The sequence below is a fragment of the Scyliorhinus torazame genome, chromosome 4 (genome assembly GCF_047496885.1).
Source record: "Scyliorhinus torazame isolate Kashiwa2021f chromosome 4, sScyTor2.1, whole genome shotgun sequence".
NCBI classification, from domain to species: Eukaryota; Metazoa; Chordata; class Chondrichthyes; order Carcharhiniformes; family Scyliorhinidae; genus Scyliorhinus; species Scyliorhinus torazame.
Genome location: NC_092710.1, coordinates 310,916,031 through 310,939,945, shown reverse-complemented (window position 1 = coordinate 310,939,945; position 23,915 = coordinate 310,916,031). Strand labels below are relative to the sequence as shown.

The 23,915-nt window shown below is 50.3% G+C and overlaps 1 protein-coding gene across 1 annotated transcript in view; it reads left to right on the top strand.

The window, feature by feature from the left end:
• Window positions 1-20,727, top strand: part of LOC140411497 (myelin and lymphocyte protein-like) — a 46,607-nt gene extending 25,880 nt beyond the window's left edge. Inside the window, exons 2-3 of the mRNA XM_072500584.1 lie at window positions 14,622-14,750; window positions 19,629-20,727. Coding sequence (XP_072356685.1) covers window positions 14,622-14,750; window positions 19,629-19,706 — 207 coding nt within the window. The 3' untranslated portion in view covers window positions 19,707-20,727. The remainder of the gene's footprint in view (window positions 1-14,621; window positions 14,751-19,628) is intronic.
• Window positions 20,728-23,915: the final 3,188 nt, after the last annotated feature.

Below are 23,915 nucleotides of genomic sequence, written 5' to 3'. Positions count from 1 at the left end.
AAACCCCAAACACTGGCCCGCATGTTAACATAAACAAATGACAAAAAGGAATCAGGAGTCACCCATAGTCACCATTAACACATACAGTCCCCCCTCCCCCCAACTCTCTCAGCCCCAAACCCCCTTAACGTTCGATGTGATCCAATTCTCGAAAGTGCATAATGAATAACGCCCATGAATTGTAGAATCCCTCCATCCTTTCGCTCAGTTCAAATTTGACCTTTTCAAGTGTCAAGAATTCTAGCAGGACCCCCGCCGCGCCAGGGCACAGAGTGGAGGAGGTTGATCTCAACCCTAACAGTATCCGCCTTCGGGCGATCAGCGAGGCGAAGGCTGCACCATCTGCCTCCGCGCCCGTTTCCAACCCCGGCTGGTCCGACACCCCGAATATGGCCTCCCAAGGGCCCGGGTCCAGTTTCACGTGCACCACTCTAGAGATTACCCTAAACACCTCCTTCCAGTAATCCTTCAGCTTTGGACAGGACCAGAACATATGAATTTGGTTTGCGGGGCCTCCCCGCGCCGTTCACACACATCTTCTACCCTCTCAAAGAGCCAACTCATCCTCGCCCTTGTAAGGTGCGCTCTATACACCACCTTTAGCTGTATCAGTTGCAACCTCGCACACGAGGTGGAGGCGTTTACCCTCCGGAGCACCTCACACCAGAACCCGCACTCCATACCCTCTCCCAACTCTTCCTCCCTCTTTGCCTTGATCCCTTCCAGCGGCACCTTCTCCTCCTCCAAAATAGCCCCGTAAACCACGGACAATACCCCCTTCTCCAGTCCCCCTGTCGTCAGCACCTCCTCCAGCAATGTGGAAGCCGGCTCGACTGGGAAGCTCTGTATCTCCTTTCTGGCAAAATCTCAAACCAGCATGTATCTAAATATTTCCCCCTGCTCCAGCCCATACTTCGCTCCCAGCTCCTTCAATCCCGCAAAACGAACCCCAAGAAATAAATCTTTTAGTGTTCTAATTCCTTTCTCCTCCCATCTCTGAAAATTTCCATCCCACTTCCCTGGCTCAATCAGCATTTCCCTTGACCCTGCCCCCAACCCGAAGTGCTGCCCAAACTGCCTCCAAATTCTCAATGAAGCTATTAGTACCGGACTCCCTGAGTATCTCCCCAGGGCCGTCGGTAGCGGCACTGTCGCAATTGCCTTCAATCGCGACCCTCTACACAAACTCTCCTCCATTCTGACCCATTGGGAGGCAACCCCTCTGACCCAGCTCCGTACCTTCTCCACATTCGCCGCCCAGTAATAATACATCAGGTTCGGAAGACCCAAACCCCCTGCCTGCCTTCCTCTCTGTAGTAGCACCATTTTAATTCTGGCCACCTTCCCTCCCCATATGAATGAGGTAATAATCCCTTCAATCGCTCTGAAAATGCCTTTGGCAGGAAAATCGGCAGGCATTGAAAAATAAACAGGAAATGCAGCAGCCAGATCAGCTGTCACCCTCCCCACCAAACTAGAAATGTTGTATCGACAGAGCCCCCCCGCCCCCCAATCTCTGCACCCCCCAGGTATCTAAAGTGAGTCCCTGCCTTATGGAATGGCAGCCCCTCTCACCTCTGCCCCCACCCCTGGCCGAGACACCACAAAATATTCACTCTTGTCTAGATTTAATTTGTACCCTGAGAAAGACCCAAACACCCGAAGCAGCTCCAGTATTCCCCCTATTGACACACTTCCAATACGTATAATAACAAGTCATCGGCATATAAGGACACCCTATGTTCTATCCCCCCCCACCCCCCCGCACTATTCCTTTCCATGCCCCCGAACTTCTTAAGACGATGGTCAATGGCTCAATCGCGAGTGCAAACAGCAGGGGGGACACAGAACATCCCTGCCTAGTCCCACGGTGGAGAGGAAAGTATTCTGCGCTGATGTTGTTTGTGCGGACACTGGCCCTCGGCTCCTTATTTAATAGCTTTACCCAGTCCACAAATCTGGGTCCAATTCCAAACCGCTCTAGAACTGCCATCAAGTACCCCCATTCTACTCGGTCAAACGCTTTCTCGGCGTCCAATGCCACAACCACCTCTGTTTCCTTCCCCTCTGCCGGTGCCATAACCACGTTCAATACCCTCCTAATGTTCGAAAAGAGCTGCCTCCCTCTCACAAACCCCGTCTGATCTTCACCTATCACCTTCGGGAGGCACTCCTCCAGCCTACCTGCCAGTACCTTCGCCAATATCTTTGCTTCCAGTGATAGGGGCCTATACGACCCACACTCCGTCGGATCCTTATCTTTCTTAAGTAACAGGGAAATCGATGCCTGTCGATTGTGGTAACACCCCCTTCTCTATCACCTCCTCAAACGTCCCCACCATCAGCGGTACCAGATTATTTTTTTATTTTTTAGAATATTCCACCGGAAACCCATCCGGCCCTGCCACCTTCCCCGACTGCATTCTCCTAATTGCATCTTTTATCTCCTGCTCCACTATCGCCCCCTCTAATGTAGCCCTGTCCCCCTCCCCTGACCTCGGGTACTCCAGCCCATCTAGAAATTCCTGCATCCCCCGGCCTCCCCAGGTGGCTCTGACCTGTATAATCTCTCATGGGATTCGTTAAAGACCTTGTTAATCTGATCTAGAGCTACCACCAACATTCCTGCCCTGTCCCGCACCTGGACAATTTCCCTTGCCGCAGCCTCCCTACAGAGCTGACCCGCCAACATACGGCCTGCCTTCTCTCCATGCTCATAAACTGCCCCCCTTGCTCGCCTCAATTGGCGTACCGCTTTCCTGGTAGTCAGTCAAAGCTCGCCTGGAGTTCCTTCCTCTTTTCCAACTGTGCTGAGTCCCTATCTCCTGTCTACCTCCTGTTGTGTTATGCTTCTTCATGTAGCATAAGCTGCTTCCTTGATGTATACTCTGACAAAGGAAGGTTCAGACTTGGAGATAGGTTTAACACATTTATTGAACAGTTAACAATTCTCCTACTTGAGGTCGACTCTCCTGCTAATCTTACAATAGTAACTCAATCTAACTAACCAGTCTGCTCTAATCCATACGGTGGGTGTGATGTTTTCTGATCTGCCCCTGTCTCCCTGAGTGTCGCCTATTTCCTTTTATATGGGTAGCCCCCTTGTAGTAGTGTCACCTCTGGGTGAGTCTTGACTGCCCATTGGTCGTGTCCTATCTTATTGACCTATTGGTTGAATGTCTGTGTGTCATGATGTCTCTGGTGCTCCCTCTAGTGTTTATTCAGTCCTAATGTATCTACATTGACCCCTTGTATATTTACAGTGATGCATATCACCACATCCCCCTTTTTTCGTGTTACATATTTTCTGTACTTTGTTAAAGAAAATTGAACAAAATAGGTAGATAAGTGATGACATGTACAAGTCATGATGACAGTGATGATTATACAATACCAAATAATATGTATGAGTCCAAAGTTCATGAATTAACATGGTCGAGTGGCTTTTTTGTTTTGTTATTGAAGTGGTGATGTTGACGTTGTCATTGCTTTGTGAACACCGTCATTGTCCCTGTGCTGAAGGAACCAAGAAGTCATCAGGAGGTGTGCAAATGGTCAAATCATTTCATTGTCTGATTTGGACTCTTTTTGTTTTCCATGCTTGTGGTAGCGATGCCGTATGTCATCTGTGTTGTCCGGCCTGGACTGTTACTTGTGATTGCGATATTGATGCAGTATGGCATCTGCCTTGAAAGCTAGTTTGCGTGTTCGTAGTGGAGCAAACTTGAATCGGTGAGATTTGCTGTCATGCCATGGTATGTCTCTACCCTTGCCAGTGTTGTGAGCTGTGCTGTTACATTGTCCTGCATTTGCAGAGTTGTACCATGTCGTACCAGTCGTTGTTCCAGTGTTGTTGTTTTTGTCGTGCTTGTTGGTGACATTGGTGCCTTTGGTACGCTTCTTCTTGTTTTCGTAGGTTTTGTTGTTGAGTTTGTTATGTACAATGACCACACCAAATGGAGAATTCGAGTCCTTCACAAAGTTACTTGTGTCTGTGTCCTTTGTACCATCTGCTGTCTCTTTGAGCATGCCGTCTCTGATTCCTCGGCGCTCCCTGCCTGGAGTCACGTCCGATTCACTAGAATCATCTTTGGCTTGTCGATGCTCCCCATCTGGAGCCCTTTCTGGTTCACCAGAATCAGCTTTGGTTTCTTGACACTCCCCGTCCGGAGTCATTTCAGGTTTACTTGAATCATCTGAGGTGTCTTCATGCTCCCCGTCCGGGGTCAAAACGTTCAGGAATGCATTTTCTTGTGGAGAGGCTCGAGTGGATGAGGTTTGATTTAACATGGTGTCACTGGAGTCACCAGTAGTCTCACTTCGACTGTCGAGTGCCTCGGTACATACTGGCGGAGAACAGTCAGTCTCGCTGTCATGTTGCACATCTTGTATGGGAATTGTGAAGCCTTTGTCACTTGTCGCACATACAGTGTGGAGACCTTCAGTGTCTTCTTGTCGGATAGATGAGCTGGGTAGACTGGGTAGTCTTCTTCTGGTGGCTCAAATAATCTGGATGGACTGTCATAGTCGCTTTGTTGTTCACGTGAGCGTGGTAGACTTACATCGTCTGCTGCTGGTTGCCCAGTCAAGGTTGCTAGACCCTCATGGTCTTGTTCATGCAAGGACTGCGCTCTGGAGTCTTGCGTTGCTTCCATCGTGGAGTCTGTCAACGAGCTCGCCGTGGAGACTTGTAGCGTTCGCTCTGTGGAGTCTGGCATCGTTCCCTGTGTGGAGTCATGCAGTAGTCTCGCTGTGGAGTCGATCTGTGCACTCAAAGCGGAGTCGTGCAGTGGTCTTGCTGTGGAGTCTGGGCAGCACGGTAGCATTGTGGATAGCACAATTGCTTCACAGCTCCAGGGTCCCAGGTTCGATTCCGGCTTGGCTCACTGTCTGTGCGGAGTCTGCACATCCTCCCCGTGTGTGCGTGGGTTTCCTCTGGGTGCTCCGGTTTCCTCCCACAGTCCAAAGATGTGCAGGTTAGGTGGATTGGCCATGATAAATTGCCCTTAATGTCCAAAATTGCCCTTAATGTTGGGTGGGGTTACTGGGTTATGAGGATAGGGTGGAGGTGTTGACCTTGGGTAGGGTGCTCTTTCCAAGAGCCGGTGCAGATTCGATGGGCCGAATGGCCTCCTTCTGCACTGTAAATTCTATGATAAATTCTATGATTACTTTCTGTGCGGAGGCGGGGACTCTTTGTGGTGCGTGGAGCACTGTTCGTGGTGCGTGGAGCACTGTTTGTGGTGCGTGGACCATTGGTGTGGCGTCAGGCCGCTCTCTGTGGGCTTGTACCGCTCTCTGACTCTTGGCGTCAGGCCGCTCTCTGTGGGCTTGTGTGTTCCTCGCAGTATTCTTGAAACTTGCCCAGGACTGTCTGGAAGTCTCTCTTGTCTTGCCCTTTGGAGTACTTGAAGGTCTCGAAGATTTCTGCTGCTCTTGCACCCGCAATGGTGAGCAGAAGCTTTATTTTCTCTGCGTCCGCCACACCATCCAGGTCAGACGCTACCAGGAAGATCTCAAATCTCTGCCTGAATGCACGCCAGTTTGCACAGAGATTGCTGTGGTACCTGAGCTACTGTGGAACCGGAATCTCGAACATCTTGCCTGGGTGCTGTTGCTGGTAGTCACGGATTTGTTGAGCTGAACTATGTAGATTTAACAAGCACTAACTGGAACCATGTTGTGTTCTGCTTCTTCATGTAGCATAAGCTGCTTCCTTGATGTGCACTCTGACAAAGGAAGGTTCAGACTTGGGGAATGGTTTAACACATTTATTGAACAGTTAACAATTCTCCTACTTGAATTTGACTCTCCTGCTAATCTTACTATAGTAACTCAACCTAACTAACCAGTCTGCTCTAATCCATGCGGTGGGTGTGATGCTTCCGGATCTGCCTCTGTCTCCCTGAGTGTCGCCTATGGAAAGAGAAAGAGCATGTGTGCCCTGTCCTTTTATATGAGTAGCCCCCTTGTGATAGTGTCACCTCTGGGTGTGTCTTGATTGCCCATTGGTCATGTCCTATCTTCATGATCTATTGGTTGAATGTCTGTGTGTCATGATGTCTCGGGTGCTCCCTCTAGTGTTTATTTAGTCCTAGTGTATCTACATTAATCCCTTGTGTATTTACAGTGGTGCATATCACCACACCTCCAGCATCTCATCTAATACCCTCTAACGTTCCAACCTCTCCTCTTTGTCTAGCCTAGCCTTGAATGAGATCACCTCACCCCTCACCACCGCCTTTAAAGCCTCCCAGACAACCGCGTTTGACACCTCACCCGTGCAGTTAAAACCTACATATTCCTCGATTACATTTTCAATTTTGTCACAGAACCCTCGGTCCCTAACAGTCCTGCATCTAACTTCCACCCTGGCCTCTGTACCATCCCCTTCTCCAGTACCATATCCACCTAATGTGGAGCATGACCTGATATTGCAATTGCCGAGTACTCCGACCCTTTAACCCCAGCCAGCAGTGCCTTCCCCACCATGAAAACGTCAATCTGCGAGTGCACCTTATGGACCGCTGAGAAAAAGGAGCACTCCCACTCCCTCGGGTGCAGAAACCTCCCAAGGGTCCACCCCTCCCATTTCCACCATTGCCCAGCAAGCGCCTTCGCCACCCCGATGGGATCTGCGAGCGTGGCCGTAACCTGTCCAATTTTGGCTCCTGTATCAAGTTCCAGTCCCTCCCCACTATCAGTTCATGTGCGTCCAAGTCGGGGATGGCCCCACACACCTTCTTCGCGAATCCCACATCATCCCAATTGGGACCTGTTGGAACGGTTTTAAGACCTGTGTATTGAGTCGGCTTCCATGTGGGCTTTTCTCCTGTGTCTCAACTCAGTACAAAGAGCAGCAGGCACATCACCAATCTGAAGACGGTTTAATTTTCTACAAGCTTGCTTTCATGTACATGAGAGATAAGACCTTCCATAAGGCTTATTCTCGAATCGACTTTTTCATTTTGAGTAGGGCGCTGATAGCAAGAGTAGAGGATACCGAGTATTCGGCAATAGCCATTTCGGACCACGCCCCGCATTGGGTGGACTTAGAGATGGGGGAGGAGAGGGACCAGCGCCCGCTGTGGCGCTTGGAGGTGGGGCTGTTGGTGGACGAGGAGGTGAGCGAGCGGGTCCGAGGAAGTATAGAGAGGTACTTGGAGACCAACGACAACGGGGAGGTCCGAGTGGGGATGGTATGGGAGGCACTGAAGGTGGTGGTGAGGGGAGAGCTGATCTCCATCAGGGCCCACAAGGAGCGGAGGGAGCAGGGGGAGAGGGAGAGGCTGGTGGGGGAGATGGTGAGGGTAGACAGGAGGTATGCGGAAGAACCTGAGGAAGGATTGTTGAGGAAGAGACGCAGCCTCCAGGCCGAATTCGACCTGGTGACCACCAGGAAGGCGGAGGTGCAGTGGAGGAAGGCCCAGGGGGCGGTCTACGAGTATGGGGAAAAGGCAAGCCGGATGCTGGCGCATCAGCTTCGGAAGCGGGACGCAGCTAGGGAGATCGGGGGAGTTAAGGACAGGGGAGGGAGCGTGGTGCGGAGTGGGGTTGGCATCAAAGAGGCCTTCAGGGACTTCTACGAGGAATTGTACCGATCCGAGGCGGGGAAGGCACCGGGGCCGGACGGTTTCCCGGTCGAGTTCTATAAAAAATATATGGACCTGTTGGGCCCGCTGTTAGTTAGGACCTTTAATGAGGCAAGGGAGGGGGGGGGGGGGCTTTACCCCCGACGATGTCCCGGGCACTGATCTCCTTGATCCTGAAGCGGGACAAGGATCCCCTGCAATGTGGGTCTTACAGACCGATTTCCTTGCTAAATGTAGATGCCAAGGTGCTGGCGAAGGTCTTAGCCACGAGGATTGAGGATTGTGTGCCGCAGATCATCCATGAAGACCAGACGGGGTTTGTGAAGGGGAGACAGTTGAACGCGAATGTGCGGAGGCTTCTGAACGTTATCATGATGCCGGCGAGGGAGGGGGAGGCGGAGATAGTGGTGGCGATGGACGCTGAGAAAACCTTCGATAGGGTAGAGTGGGGGTACCTGTGGGAGGCGCTGAAGAGGTTCGGGTTTGGGGAGGGGTTTGTCAGGTGGGTTAGGCTGTTGTACGAGGTCCCAATGGCGAGTGTGGCCACAAATAGGAGGAGGTTCGAGTACTTTCGGTTGCACCGAGGGACGAGACAGGGGTGTCCCCTGTCCCCCCTGCTCTTCGCACTGGCGATTGAACCCCTGGCTATGGCACTGAGAGAGTCGAGGAACTGGAGGGGGTTGGTGCGGGGTGGGGAGGAGCATAGGGTGTCGCTGCTGTATGTGGCGGACCCGGTGGGAGGAATGCCAGAGGTAATGAGGATGCTTAGGGAATTCGGGGACTTTTTGGGGTACAAGCTCAATATGGGGAAGAGCGAGCTGTTCGTAGTTCAGCTAGGGGACCAGGAGAGAGGGATTGGTGAGCTCCCACTAAAAAGGGCGGAGAGGAGTTTCAGATATTTGGGGGTCCAGGTGGCCAGGAGCTGGGGGGCTCTGCATAGGCTTAACTTTACAAGGCTGGTGGAGCAAATGGAGGAGGAGTTCAAGAGGTGGGACGCGTTGCCGCTGTCCCTGGCGGGTAGGGTGCAGTCAATCAAAATGACGGTGCTCCCAAGGTTTTTGTTCCTGTTCCAGTGCCTCCCCGTGTTTATCCCGAAGGCTTTTTTCAGGCGGGTTAACAGGAGTATAATGGGGTTTGTGTGGGCGCGAGGGACTCCGAGGGTGAGAAGGGTGTTCCTGGAGCGGAGTAGAGATGGGGGGGGCTGGCGCTGCCCAACCTTTGTGGGTACTACTGGGCCGCCTATACGACAATGGTGCGCAAGTGGGTGATGGAGGGGGCTGCATGGAAGAGGCTGGAGACGGCGTCCTGTGTGGGTACGAGTCTGGGGGCGCTGGCAACGGCACCGCTGCCACTCCCTCCAAGGAGGTATCCCACGAGCCCGGTGGTGGTGGCGGCCCTCAAAATTTGGGGGCAGTGGAGGCGGCATAGGGGGGAAGTTAGGGCCTCGGTGTGGACCCCATTACGGGGGAACCACCGGTTCGCCCCAGGAAGAACAGGTGGAGGGTTTTCGGGGTGGCACAGGGCAGGCATACGAAAGTTGGGGGACCTGTTTGTGGACGGGAAGTTCGCGAGCTTGGGTGAGCTGGAGGAGAAGTACGGGCTCCCCCCGGGGAACACCTTCAGGTACTTACAGGTAAGGGCGTTTGCCAGACGGCAGGTGGTGGAATTCCCACGGCTACTGCCACACACAGTACAGGGCAGGGTGCTCTCGGGGGGGTGGGTGGGAGTGGGGAAGATCTCGGAAACTTACCAGGTGATGCAGATGCCCTCGGGAGGGTGAACTCTTCCTCTTCATGCGCGAGGCTCAGCCTCATACAGTTTAAGGTGCTGCACAGGGCACATATGACCGGGACAAGGATGAGCAGGTTCTTTGGGGGTGAGGACAGGTGTATTAGGTGCTCAGGGAGCCCAGCAAATCACACCCATATGTTCTGGGCATGCCCAGCGCTGGAGGAATTTTGGAAGGGCGTAGCGAGGACGGTGTCGAGGGTGGTAGGATCCAGGGTCAAACCGGGCTGGGGGCTCGCAATATTTGGGGTGGCAGAGGAGCCGGGAGTGCAGGAGGTGAAAGAGGCCGGAATTCTGGCCTTTGCGTCCCTGGTAGCCCGGCGAAGGATTCTCCTTCAGTGGAAAGATACGAGGCCCCCAAGCGTGGAATCCTGGATCAGCTATATGGCAGGGTTCATTAAATTGGAGAGGGTGAAATTCGCCTTGAGAGGGTCGGTACAAGGGTTCTTTAGGCGGTGGCAACCGTTCTTAGACTTTCTGGCAGAACGATAGACATTGGTCAATGGCAGCAGCAGCTCGGGGGGTGGGGGGGGGTTTACTTTATTTTTGTTTATGTTATTTACACTAGAAGGGTCTGAGGGGGTGTATACACCTGTTGTCTTAAGTCGGGGTGTTAATGTTAATTTATTATTTAGGTACAGGGGGGAGGGGTTTGGGGGGTTGCTTTTTTAGATTGTGTTTTGTACTTAACCCTGTTGGGTTCTTTTTTCTTTCTCATTTTGTTATTGATATTTTATGAAAACCTTTATTAAAAAGTATTAAAAAAAAAAAAAATAAGAGATAAGACCTGGAAAGCTGCCAAGATCCTTCTACAGAACAAAGACACAAACTCAGTTCATATACAACTTTCAAAAATCAATAGCCCTTCCCAGTTGGATGCGATCCAATCCCTGAAGTTGCTATGTTAAACTTATCCAATAGAATCGCAAGCAATGTTCAAACTTCACCCAATAGAATTGAAAGCAATGTTTAAACTTCACCCAATAGAATCGCAAGCAACCCATGATTGATGCCAGGATCCTCATCCTGACAGCTATGTACAATCTCAGCATCCTGTGCTGATTGTTTGTGAGAAACAGAACAACAGAACCAGCACCCTGGATTGTTTCACTATTGATTACTTATTACTGCTACGAGCAAAAATACATGTTTAATGGTTAATAATGATCACCCGGTACTCTTCCTATAATTCATCTCAATCCTTAATAAAGTAAATTATGTAAAGCTACTCTAATGGCATGCTAACTATTCAGTTTTAAGAGGTATCATCGCTGACCCCCCCCCTTTCAGGACCATATACACTTATCAGTGCCACTAGCCTCCCCTCCAGCGCCCCTGTCACAATCACATACATACCCCCCTGATCTGCAACCACCTTCTCCATCTGGAACCGTACCCTTTTGCTGACCATTACAGGTACCCCTCGAGCTCTTCCGTCAAATCCAGAATGAAACACCTGACTAACCCAACCCTTTGTAAGTCTCACTTGGTCCTTCACCCTCAGTCTCCTGTAGCATTGCTATATCGGCCTTCAAACCTTCAAGCACCCTTGACCTCTTGACTGGGCCTCCTAACCCCCTCACGTTCCACGTGACTATCCTAACTGGGGGTCTCTCACCCCCCCCTCCCCCTCTTAACCACCATCATCATACCACCGGGCAATGCCCCATGAGCCTGACCCGTCCCTTTCCATTTTTAACATCAAACCCCCTCCCCCCTCCCAGAATGCCCCTCTGCACTTCCCCTCGATAAAATCGCACCCAGAATCGATCCTCCCACCCCCCAACTCCCAACTTGCTCGCCTCGTAACCTGCTAACTAGGCTCCAATGTCTGCAGCCCTCCTCTCACCTCTCCTCCGTTCACTAACTGACTTTAGTTAGCTAGTGCGAGTAGTCCCCATCTCCCCCAAAAAGGCATACTGTCCCCTCCCACCCAGTCCCAGCAGAAAAAGAAAAACAACCTAACCCATGCAATTCGATGAAATAACATATAACCGTTACAACAAAAAAAAGGAACAAAAATGTCAATCAAACCAAACAAAAAATTTAACTCTATAGCAATGTGAAGTCAAATAAGTTACAATACAGGTCAGTGAAAAGAAAGTTATAACATTTATACATTTTCCAGCTCCCCAATCACAGTCCATGATCTCTCTTCCAGCTCCACACCTCACTTCTGTCCCAAGCCTTCTGCCTTCATTAACGCCTCAGCCGCCTCCACCACCTCAAAATAAAAATCTTTGGCGTTTTACGTCACTCTCAGCTTTGCCAGGTATACCGTACCAAATCGCAGACCCTTGTTGTACAGTGCTGCCTTCACTCGGCTGAACGCCGCTCGTCTCTTTGCCAACTCCACCGTCAAGTCCTGGTAAATCCGAACTCTAGCACCATCCCATTGCACCTCCTGCTTCTGCCTCACCCAGTTTAGCACCTTCTCCTTCATGTGGTATTCATGGAAGCAGATAATTACTGCTCTCGGCGGCTCGTTTACTTTGGGTTTCGGCCTTAACGACCAATGAGCTCGGTCCAGTTCATACCGGGAGGGGTCTTCACCCTCCCCCATCAACTCTGTCAGCCTCTTAGCAAAGTACTCAGTTGGCCTTGAACCCTCTGCCCCTTCAGGTAAGCCAACAATTCACAGATTTTGCTGCCTCGAGCGGTCCTCCAAGTCCTCGCGCTTTGCTCGGTATCCTCTGTTGACCTCCACCACCCTCTGTAGTTCGTTTCCCATCGAGGTGAGCTTGTCGCTGTGCTGCGACATGGCCTCCTCCACTTCCTTCATCTTCTCGCCCTGCTCTCTCACCTTGGCCGATGTCTTCGCCACATCCACCCTCACGGGGCGATTGCCTCCTCCACCAATGATCTCAGTGCGACCGCCATCTCCTTCCTCAATGCCTCCATGTGCCTCGCAAACTACTTCTCCAGCTCCACAGCCATCACCTTGGTCATCCTTTCCACAGTAAGTCGTGCGGCCTCACCACGCGGTCCGGCATCCACCATCTTGTCAGCACTTTTACTGGTCCTCTCCTTTGGCGGCGAGCCTTCTTCACAGCTGTTTTTGGCATCCCTTAACCACTTAATATTTTTCTCCTTCTTTCTTCAATCTTGAGATAAATAATAAAATAATAAAATAGTAAAATAAATAAAAAGAAAAAAAAAGAAAATTTAAATTTAAAGAAATTTAAAAAAAAATCAAAGTTCAAAACATCTCTTCTTCTGGGACTGGACTTCAAACTTCCCAAACATTCATTTTCAGCGGAGGGCCACCCAGTGTGTGCTGCTCCCCCTCTACATCTATGCTGGATTCTGGCCTCGCCGCCAGGCCACGCTCCTTCCCTGCCGCTTGCTTCGGGCTCAATGCCCCTGTTCCTCCGGTCACGGGGGTCCCCACCGGCTCGGCCCAGCGCCCGTCCCTCAGGCCCCAACGGCCAAAATAATCCTGACCAGCGAAACCACAGGGAAACCCCTGGAAAACACCGAAATGCCGCGGACCGGCAGGAGCCCCTCTCCAGCGCGACCGCTCCGCTCGCACGCGCCACCGTAAGCCCGCCCCAGGCATTCTTAAGGTAGGCCCAGACCTCTGCACACCACGTTGAAAGTACAAAGAACAATGCAGCACAGAAACAGGCCCTTCGGCCCTTCAGGCCTATACTGGCCAAAACCCTCAGCACTTCCCAGTGCCGTATCTCTCTATACCCATCCTGTCCATGTATTTGTTGTGTTCCGGATCAGAATGTTTTCCTGCTGTAATTGCAGGGAATCAGGTGTAAGGGGGCAAGATTCCAGTCTGGCCTTCATCTGCATCCCATTGGCAGGATGCAAATCAGCTTCACACCAGCTTCCAACTCTGGTCGGGCACAATGGAAGATCCTGCGGCAAAGCTACACACGTGTAAAACCGATTTTTGGACTGCCGCGGAATTCTCCACCCCCACCTACCACTGAACCCACCAGCGGGGGCCTGGGAGAATCCCACCCAAAGTGTCGACAAAGGGATTTCCATAGGTCAAGTGAATGGGCAAAAATTTGGAAGATGGAGTATAATGTGGGAAAATGTGAACTTATTACTTTGACAGGAAAGAACAAAAGGGCAGTTTATTATTTAAATGGAGAGAATTTGCAGAGATCTGCGATACGGAGGGATCTGGGTGTCACAAAAAGTTAGTATGCAGATACAGCAAGTGATTAGGAGGGCAAATGGGATGTACAATTCAAGTGAATTAAATATATACGTCGGGAAGCTTTGCTACTGTTGGCCTCCTTAAGAAGGTAAAGTCACCATTTTCCCAGATGACCATAGTCCGCTTTCCCCTTTGAGGGGACAGCAGACTGTTGGTGGCTTGGCCTGACGATTATCACACCTCAGGCGAGGGGCAAGATTGAGAAGGCAGGGCCTTCATGAATAACCTCAGCCTGTACAGGAATTGAACCCGCACTGCTGGCCTTGCTCTGTGTCGCAAACCAGCTGTCCAACCAACTGAGCCTTAAGAAGCAATAAACTTAAGAAGAGGTATCTTTGCATTCAAAGCAGTTCAGAAAAGGTTTACTCAACTGATCCCTAGGATGAACGGTTATCTTACGAGGAAGCATTGCTGTGCCATTGGGCTTTAGAAGAATGAGAGATGATTTTATTGAAACATGTGAGATCCTGAGGGGGATTTGGTAGGGATATTTCCCCTTTTGGGAGAGATTAGAAGTGAAGGACACAGTTTAAAACCGGTCTCCTATTTCAGACAGAGATGGGGGAGAATCATTTTCTCTCAGAGAATCATTAGTTTGTGGAATTCTCTTCTGCAGAGAGCAGTGGAGGCAAGGCCACTGACTATTTTTAAAAGGCTGGGTTAGATAGATTTTTGATTAATGAGGGAGTTATAGGGGCTAGACAGGAAAGTGTAGCTGAGGCATCAATCAGATAAGACCTGATCTTATCAAATGGCAGATTAGATTCCAGGCTGAAATGATTACTCTTGCTCCTAATTTCTATGTACACGTGCAATTTTTTGAATGGACAAGGTGATTTAAAAAAAAATGCTGCAGGCTCTTGTTGGTCTCTTGGGATCTGCATCTGTTAACAGTGAATTGTTGCTGAATTCACACTCATACCTTACACATCAAAGAACTACAACAACATGTATTAAGTGCTCTGAATCACTTGTCCAAAGATATTCTGAGTGAAACACATAATACGGAGCCATGTATGGGCTAGGATGAGCAGCTAACATCTTTTCTATTTTCTTTTTAGGTCTTTGGTGGTCTAGTTTGGATCCTTGTAGCTTCTTCTAAAATTCCAAATCCAGATCTTCAAGGCTGGCTGATGTTTGTTTCGGTCTTCTGCTTCATTATAACTACGCTGCTGTGCACACTGTACATGGTTGGTGTCCAGAACAGTTCATCCTCATGGACTGTAATGGTATGTTTCCGCCCTTCTAATGGCTCCATATTACACAATAGAACACACAGTGCATTACTTCTTAACTCCTGCTATATAACTGTTTACATTAATGCACAAAGTCAAAATCTACCCCAATGTGTTCAGGGTGCATTTTAACTGGCCGGACGTTTTGGTTGTTGGGTGGTTTGGGGAACGGGTGCGGGTGTTGGGGAGAAGTTGGGGATCAGGTGCGGTGCAGGTGCAGTGGATAGCACTGTTGCTTCACAACGCCAGGGTCTCAGGTTCGATTCCCGGCTTGGGTCACTGCCTGTGTGGAGTCTGCACGTTCTCCCCGTGTCTGCGTGGGTTTCCTCCGGGTGCTCCGGTTTCCTCCCACAAGTACCGAAAGACGTGCTGTTAGGCAATTTGGACATTCAGAATTCTCCCTCCGTGTATCCGAACAGTGAGGCAACTGGAGGCTTTTCCCGATAACTTCATTGCAGTGTTAATGTATGCCTACGTGTGACAATAAAGATTATTATATATTATAAACAGGCCTCCCAGCCCGAGCCCAGAATTCTGGCCTTTTTTCACCCTTTTGTTTGCTCCCACCTCTTTTGAATGTGCTGACTGGGATACAAAGCTTTAGACACCTATTGTCCTCTGGTACCTCAGCAAAGTCATCATTATTCAAGTGTGGGCACTGTCATAGAGAGTCGGAGGATCATTTGACTGTTCTCTCCTCATACATGTGTCATAATATACACCAGTATATCGTGGTGCAGACACACACACACACACTGATGGACATGCAGTGGGACCAATCAGCATCCACAACACCGCAGCCAGTGAGAGCACACTCACTATAAAGACAGGGGACAGGAGAGTTCCCGCTCATTCTAGTAGCAGCCAGCTCAGAGCACAGAGCTCACAGCCTGCAACACAGACATTCACCATGTGCTGAGTGCATCACCTGGTTAGGACTAGGCAAGGGTCAACAGTTAAAGCTGGTATTGCATTTACCCACAGTTCAAGTATGTTAATATAGTTAACCTTATAATAAAATAGAGTTGCACCACTTCCAGTGTTGGTGACCCAGTACGCCCAACACATCAACATGCACTTTCCAGCTCCAGGAAGGACCAAGAGTGGAAAGTATGGCTCAGGAACAATGACTGCAGCCAGTGTCCCTTCTGGGACCTTGATGGCTTCTCTCAGTTCATCGCCAGCAGAAGCTTTTGGAGGCTGATTGTAAACTTACTGTGTGAATTAGTTTCTCATTCTGTGATTGCTCTCCCCTCCCAAGATGTCATCTACCACATTGCTGCAGCTGCGTTTTACCTCAGCGTCGCTGTCATGGAGGCTACGAATACAAAGTTACATTTTGGATTTGGTTATCTTTACAAAATGAACATCGCTGTTTCAGTAAGTCATCATGCATTCACTGATATACTCAGTCCCATCTTTTCAGAATCCGTGCTGCATATGGGATCAGAACAATATTTAACAAATGGATGAAGTAAGTCCGAAAAGCAAAGGTTAAGTGATTTCAAACAGCAGATCATTAAACAACAACTTGCCAATATTTTTCAAAAACAAATTTAAGTGAGAAAGCAAGTTGGCGATAGTAACAGCTGGACACTTAATCTCTTTTATTCAGTTCCTTCCTCCTCCATTTTGAATGCACACATCGACACCTGGGCCGGGGATCTCCGACCCCGCGCCAGGTCGGAGATCCCCGGGGGGGGGGGGGGGGGCGCGAGAATCGCGCCACGCCGCCCCGATGCCAGCTCGCCGATTCTCCGCCGCCGATTTTCGGGCGCCCGCGGCCCCCCCCCTCGGCGATTCTCTGGGCCTCAACGGGCCGAGTGGCCGCCGGGTTCAGCCGAGTCCCGCCGGCGTGTGTTCCTCAGGTCCCACACGGCGGTACCTGGAAGGTGTGTCTGCGGGGACTGTCCTGGAGGGGGGTGGCGGGGGGATCCAACCCCGGGGGGGGGGCCTCTACGGTGGCCTGGCCCGCGATCGGGGCCTATCAATCGGCTGGTTCCGTGGGGGCCTATGTTCCTCCGTGCCGGGCCCCTGCAGGGCTCCGCCATATTGCCCGTGGGCCCGCGCGAACACGGGAACCCACCCACATGCGCGGAATCACAACGGCCATAGCGCGCATGCGTGAACTCGCGCCGGCTGTACCGCGCCGGCTGGAGCTGCTGGGACCACTCCGGCGCCGACCTAGCCCCGAGGAAGGGGAGCATACCGCACAATCGAGGACCGTTGACGGCAGAGTGGTCAGACCTTGGCCGCGGGAGTGGAGAATCCCGGCCCTGATTTTCACTCCGTAACTTTCCACTTCCCTCCCATCCACAACACCACACTCCCCATCCCCCACCCTGCCACAGCTGAAGCCTTCGTTCATGCCGTTGTTACCTCTGGACTAGACTACTCAAACACACCCCTGGTTGGCCGCACATCTTTCACCCTTTATGAACGCAGGCTGATCTGCTGTTTATCAGGACTAAATCCCATTCACCCCGTTAACGTGGGGCGGGATTCTACCATCCCGCGGCAGAGTATCCACGCTGTTTTAATGACGGCGTGAATGGGTCGCTCCCACCCCTCTAATTCTGGCCCCTACGGGGGGCCAGCACGGCGCTGGAGTGGTTCACGCCGCTCCAGCTGCAGATCCCGGCACGAACTGCGCGCGCGGGATCCGCACATGCGCAGTGGCGCCGGCGCCAACGCGCACATGCGCAGTGGCCTCCTTCAATGTGTCGACCCCCGACGCAACATGGCGCAGGTCTACGGGGGCCGGCGCGTAGGAAAAGAGGCCCCCAGACTCAGAGGCCGGCCGATCGATGGGCCCCGATGGCGGGCCAGGCCACATTGGAGGCACCCCCGGGGTCGGAGCCCCCTCCCCCACAGGCCGTCACCCGACCCTTGCACGCAGAGCTCCCGCCGGCTGCGAGCAGGTGTGGACAGCGCCGGCGGGACTCAGCGTTATAACTGCGGCTGCTCGGCCCACGTGGGCCGGAGGACGGCGGGCGGGCCACGCAGAGCGGACCCTGACTGCGCTGCGCCAACCGCGCCGGCGCCAATGGCGCCGATTCTCCGCTCTGCAGAGAATCGCTTGCTGCCGTCGGGGCAGCGTGGCCCGGTTGCGGGGATTCTCCGGCCCGGCCCAGGGCTGGGAGAATCCCGCCCCCGTGTTTGATGACCTACATTCGGTCTGGCTGGGCCTCTATATTAAAATTCTATTCCATGTTTTTAGATTCCTGCAGGGCCTGGCTCCTTCCTATCGCTGTAACTGTTCACTTCTGAAATAATTGTACTGAGTCTGGTCCCTTCTTCACCCACTATTTTAACTGTTCCACCATCGGCTTTCAGGCCCTTAATTCTAGATCTTCTTCCCTCAACTTTCAACCCAGTCATTTCTGTGTCTTGATCCTCATCATGAATGCCGTATGACTGATATATGCTACGCTAACATCTTCAGGTAAGAAAGTGGGTAGCGAAGATGATGATGAGGGCATCATAACCCAGTCAAATTCTGTTGCAATCATACAGGGCCTTGCTGAGGCCCCACCTGGAATAGTGTGTGCAGCTTTGGTCTCCTTCTCTGAGGAAGGATGTTCTTGCTCTAGAGGGAGTGCAGCAAAGGTTTACCAGACTGATTCCTCGGATGATGGGACTGACATATGAGGAGGGATTGAATTGGTTAGGATTATATATGCTGGAGTTCAGAAGAATGAGGGGGGATCTCATAGAAACCTAATAGGATCTCATAAAATTCTGACAGGACTCGACAGGGTAGCTGCAGGAAGGATGTTCCCAATGGTGGGTGTGTGCAGAACCAGGGGTCACAGTCTGAGGACACAGGTTGGACCACGTAGGACTGAGATGAGAAGAAATTTCCTCACGCAGAGACTGGTAAGCCTGTGGAATTTGCTACCACATAAAGCAGGTGCGGCAAAAACATATGTTTTCAAGAAGGAGTTAGATATAGCATTAAGGACAAAAGGGGGTCAAAGGATATGGGGGGCGGTGGAATGTGGGATTAGGCTATTCAGTTTGATGATCAGTGATGATCATAACGAATGGCGGAGCAGGCTCGAAGGGCTAAATGGTCTCCTCCTGCTCCTATTCTCTATGTTCTCCCTCTGATGACCACAGGCATCTCATAAAACCCATTACAGTGCAGAAGGAGATCACTTAGCTCACTGAGAATGCATATAGTGGGGATCGCTGGATAATGATCAGGAAAAGGAACCTTCTCTGAGCTTCTTCCCCTTTGGAGCACAATTGAAGCACCTGTGCTAAGCACGGTAGCACAGTGGTTAGCACTGTTGCTTCACGGCTCCAGGGTCCCAGGTTCGATACCCGGCTTGGATCACTGTCTGTGCGGAGTCTCCATGCTCTCCACGTGTCTGCGTGGATTTCCTCCGGGTGCTCCAGTTTCCTCTCACAAGTCCCGAAAGACGTGCTGTTAGGTGAATTGGACATTCTGAATTCTCCCTCTGTGTGCCCGAACAGGCGCCGGAATGTGGCGACGAGGCGATTTTCACAGTAACTTCATTGCAGTGTCAATGTAACCTACTTGTGACAATTAAGATTATTATTATAACACCCTTAGTGCCATCAGCTAACTGAGAATAGGGTCAAAGCCGGCACAAGGCAAATCCGTGAGTCCTGGGGGCCACTGAGCAAACCCCAGAACAATTTGACTGTTTTCCTGAGTTGGAAAATATCAGAAGAATATTTCTAGGCGCAGATTAAAGTGTAGCTCGAAGTTCATTTCTAAAATGGCAGAAATCAGTTCTGAGAAGGGCTTTCTTATTAAGATATGATTTGTCTGTGAAACACTCTTGTGTCTTGTTATTGCAGTTGTTTGCATTTGTGGCTACCTTACTTTACGCAATACATGCGATATTCTCAATATTGAGATGGAAGTCCTCCTCATGAACGTCAAGACAAGCAGCGAATTCCCACATTCTTCGAGACGATTTTTGCCTCCTTCACAAAATTGCTGAATGCTCTTTCCATGGTGTAGTTTTACATCATTCTCATTGCAACTGTAATTACAGTGTTTATTTATAACTAGGGTTACAAAATAGCAAATATATTTCATTTACTATTTACTGTGTAAAGAAGTGCATTAATTCCTACAGACCTCTCACTTAAGCATTTGTAAAGTCAGGACATCATGTAAACACTTTTTGATGTTGCTTCATTCTGAAGAGTTTTGTGCGGATGAACTTCTCTTAGAGTTGTGATTGCAGAAAGAGCTCCCAATGGTTGGCCAATCTTGTAATCCCAGAGACTAGAAGGATGGTTTGAGCAACATTTTACGGTGTGTTTTCCTCTTGTACTGTCTGTGCATGAAGAGTATCTTGGATAAAGGAAAACAGATTAGGAAAGTTCACTTCAGAGGTGGCACGGTGGCGCAGTGGTTTGCACTGCTGCCCCACGGTGCCGAGGACCCAGGTCGATCCCGGCCTCGGGTCGCTGTCCGAGTTTGCACATTCCCCCCTTGTCTGTGTGGGTCTCACCCCGCAACCCAAAGATGTGCAGGGTAGGCGGATTGGTCACGCTACAATTTCCCCTTAATTGGGAAAAAAGAAGAATTGGGTACTTTAAAATTATATAAAAAGGAAAGTTCACTTCCCGAGAAACAATCTACCTGATATTCTTTGCATTAATATTAGTGAAATGAAAACCTGGAGTAAGTGCCATGCAATTCTTTCTTCCACATAGTTCATCCAGGAGAATCTTTACATTTCAAGAGAAAAAACAGTCTGTAGTTTTCAACCGATATCCCTGCATTTATGATAACATTATTTTGCCAGTTTTTACTTTTCAAGAATATGGGAATCTACCATTTATTTTGTTTAATTGATTTGCAACGATTTGATATTTTGTTGTACAGACTTGTTTGTGCCTTTGCTCTAAGAATAGCTGACTTGTGTCAAATCTTTAAAAAGCTTGGTGCCTCATGTGGAAAACATTTTTTCTGCTTTCCTTTACTTTTTTAATAAAATATATTATTTAAAACTGCATTACCAAAGTTATTGCATTGTTTGCTGTTCTTCCTACCTCCAGATTTTTTCCCCCCTCTTATCCTTCAGAAAATAGAAATTATTGATGCAAAATTACAAAATAGTGAACAATCAGATTGCAAGACAGAAAAAGCTTACGGGCGGGATTATCCGGCCCTTCCCGCTGGCAGGGATACTCCGGTCCAGCTGAAGACCAACCCTGCCCGCGGGCGGCAGGTTCCCTAGTTATGTACAGGCGAGGCACGTGAAACGGCATGGACAGAGGTAAACCGAATGACCCCGCCAATTGCCAATGACCTCCGCCGTTAAAAAACCCACACTACATATTTATTTGAAAATCTCTGGGCAGCACGGTGGCACAGTGGGTTAGCCCTGCTGCCTCACTGCACCGAGGTCCCAGGTTCGATCCTGGCTCTGGGTCACTGTCCGTGTGGAGTTTGCACATTCTCCCCGTGTTTGCGTGGGTTTCACCCCCACAACCCAAACATGTGCAGGTTAGGTGGATTGGCTGCACTAAATTGCCCCTTAATTGGGGAAAAAATGTATTGGGTACTCTAAATTTATTTAAAAAAAATAATATTTGAAAATCTTAGGAAGCCCTAAAGCACTTGACAACCAATGAAGTACTTTTGAAGCGTAGTCACTGTTGTAATGTAGGAGACAATTTACACACAGCAAAATCCTACAAACAGCTGTGTGAGAGTCATCAGGGAATCTGTTTCCGTTGGTGATTTTCTTGAAGAAGAAATATTGGGCAGAACAATTTTTCAAAACAATTTTGGGATCTTTCATGTCAACTTGAGGCCAGATGAAGTCTCGGAAAGGCAGGGGCCAGGATTCTCCGAGCCCGTGCTGGATCGGAGAATCGCCAGGTGGGGGAGGCGGGGGGCCGAGAATCCTGCCAAGCCGCTCCGATGCAGGCCACTGGTTCTCCGGTGACCGGAGAATTTGGAGCCAATCACACCCCCAATTGCCCGCAGCGATTCTCTGCGCTCGATGGGCCGAGTGCCCGCCGAGTTCCACCCGGTGGGACCTCGCCGTTCTGGCTGCGGGGGGGCCGTCCTGGTGGGGGGGGGCAGGGGGATCCGACTCCGGGGGAGGGGGCGCCACGGTGGCCCGGCCCACAATTGGGGCCTAACGATTGGCGGCCTCGCACATTCCGGGGGGTTGCCTATGTTCCTCCGCACCTGTCGGGCTCCTCCATGTTGCCCGGGGGCCGGAGTGGAGATGGCAACCACGCACATGCGCCGGCACAGAGACGGCCGTGGCGTGCATGCGTGGACCCGCGCCGGCTGTGTCGGGCCGGCTTTTGGCGCCGGAGCAGCGCACTGCACTCCGGCGCTGTTCTAGCCCCCAAGAAGGGGAGGATTGCTGGGCCTGGAGGCCCGGTGACGCCAGCGTCAACACTTGGCCGCAATATCGGTGAATCCCGGCCAGGGTTTCCAATGGCCCAGCGCTCCATCAGTGCTGCGCTGAATTGTCAGCTTAGATTTGATGCTCAGGTCTCAGGGAGAGAGTCGTTAAACCACCACCTTCTGGCTTAGAGGTGAGAATGATGAATAATAAACTAGGATCATTAAAGTACCTGACTGTAATGAGACATCTAAAAGAAACAGTGACCATAATATGATTGAAATTCATATTATACTGGAGAAGGAGAAGGGAGGGTTACAACCCAAGATTATAAATGTAATTAAGCAAGCATTGATGAGATGACAAATTAGCTGATACACTAAACTGAGAGGAACTATTAATAGGCAACCCTACAGAATAACAGAAGGAAGTATTCAAAGGCGTTTGGTATGATACAAAACAAAACATACTCTAAAAGATAAAAGTTTAATTTATACAATTAAACTTCTAAGGGGCAGGATTTTTCGGTCCTGTTGCGGGTGGGAATGGAGGCAGACATAGGATGAAATGTCACAAAGAAGGTTACTACACAAGGTAAGAGTTCTTTTGGGCGTTATATATTACCTGGTCTGGTCTACTGCCCCACAACAATGGGTTGACCCTTAAATGCCCTCTGAAAGGGCCTAACAAGCTACTCAGTTGTATTCAACCGATACCAAGAAAATACAAAGGAATGAAACCGGACTTAACGACAACAGCCAACTCAGCCCTATCCACTCTGCAAAGTCCTGCTTACTAACAATCGGTCTCTCAACCTATTCATAGTCAGGGGTACAGTCATAGTTATAGGTGTAATTCACAGAATCATACCTGACAGGTAATTTCCCAGACATCATCGTCACCATTCCTGGGTAAGTCGTGTCTCACCAGCAGAGGTGGTGGCACAGTGTTATACAGTCGGGAAGGAGTTGCCCCAGGAGTCCTCAACATCAACTCTGGACCCAATGAAGTCTCATGGCATCAGGTCAAACATGGGCAAGGAAACCTCCTGCTGATTACCATGCACTGTCCCGCCTCATCTGATGAATCAGTATTCCTCCATGTTGAACGCGACATGGAGGAAGCACTGAGAGGGAAAAGGGTACAGAATATAATATTTGAAATTATATGGGTGAGAACATCAATGTCCACCACCAAGAGTGGCTCGGTAGTGCCACCATGAACTGAGCTGGCCGTGTCCTTAAGGACACAGCAGCTGGAATGGGACTGCAGCACGTGGTGAGGGAACCAACAAGAAGGAAAATCATACTTGACCTCATCCTCACCAATCTGCCCGCTGCAGATGCACCTGTCCATGACAGTATCGGTAGAAGTGACCATCCCACAATCCTCGTGGAGACAAAGTCCCGTCTTCACATTGAGGATACCTCCATCGTGTTGTGTGGCACTACCACTGTGCTAAATGGGATAGACTTTAAACAGATATAACAAGGCTGAACATCCATCAGGTGCTGTGGGCCATTAGCAGAATCATACTCAGCCACAAGCTGTAACCTCCTGGCCCAGCATATTCCCCACTCTACCATTACCACAAGCCAAGGGATCAACACTGGTTCAATTAAGTGTGCAGGAGGCCATGCGAACATACCTAAAAAATGAGGTGTCAATCTGGTAAAGCTACAACACACGATTACTTGTGTCCAAACAGCATAAACAGCAAGTAGCAGACATAGCTAAGCAATTCCACAACTAATAGATTAGA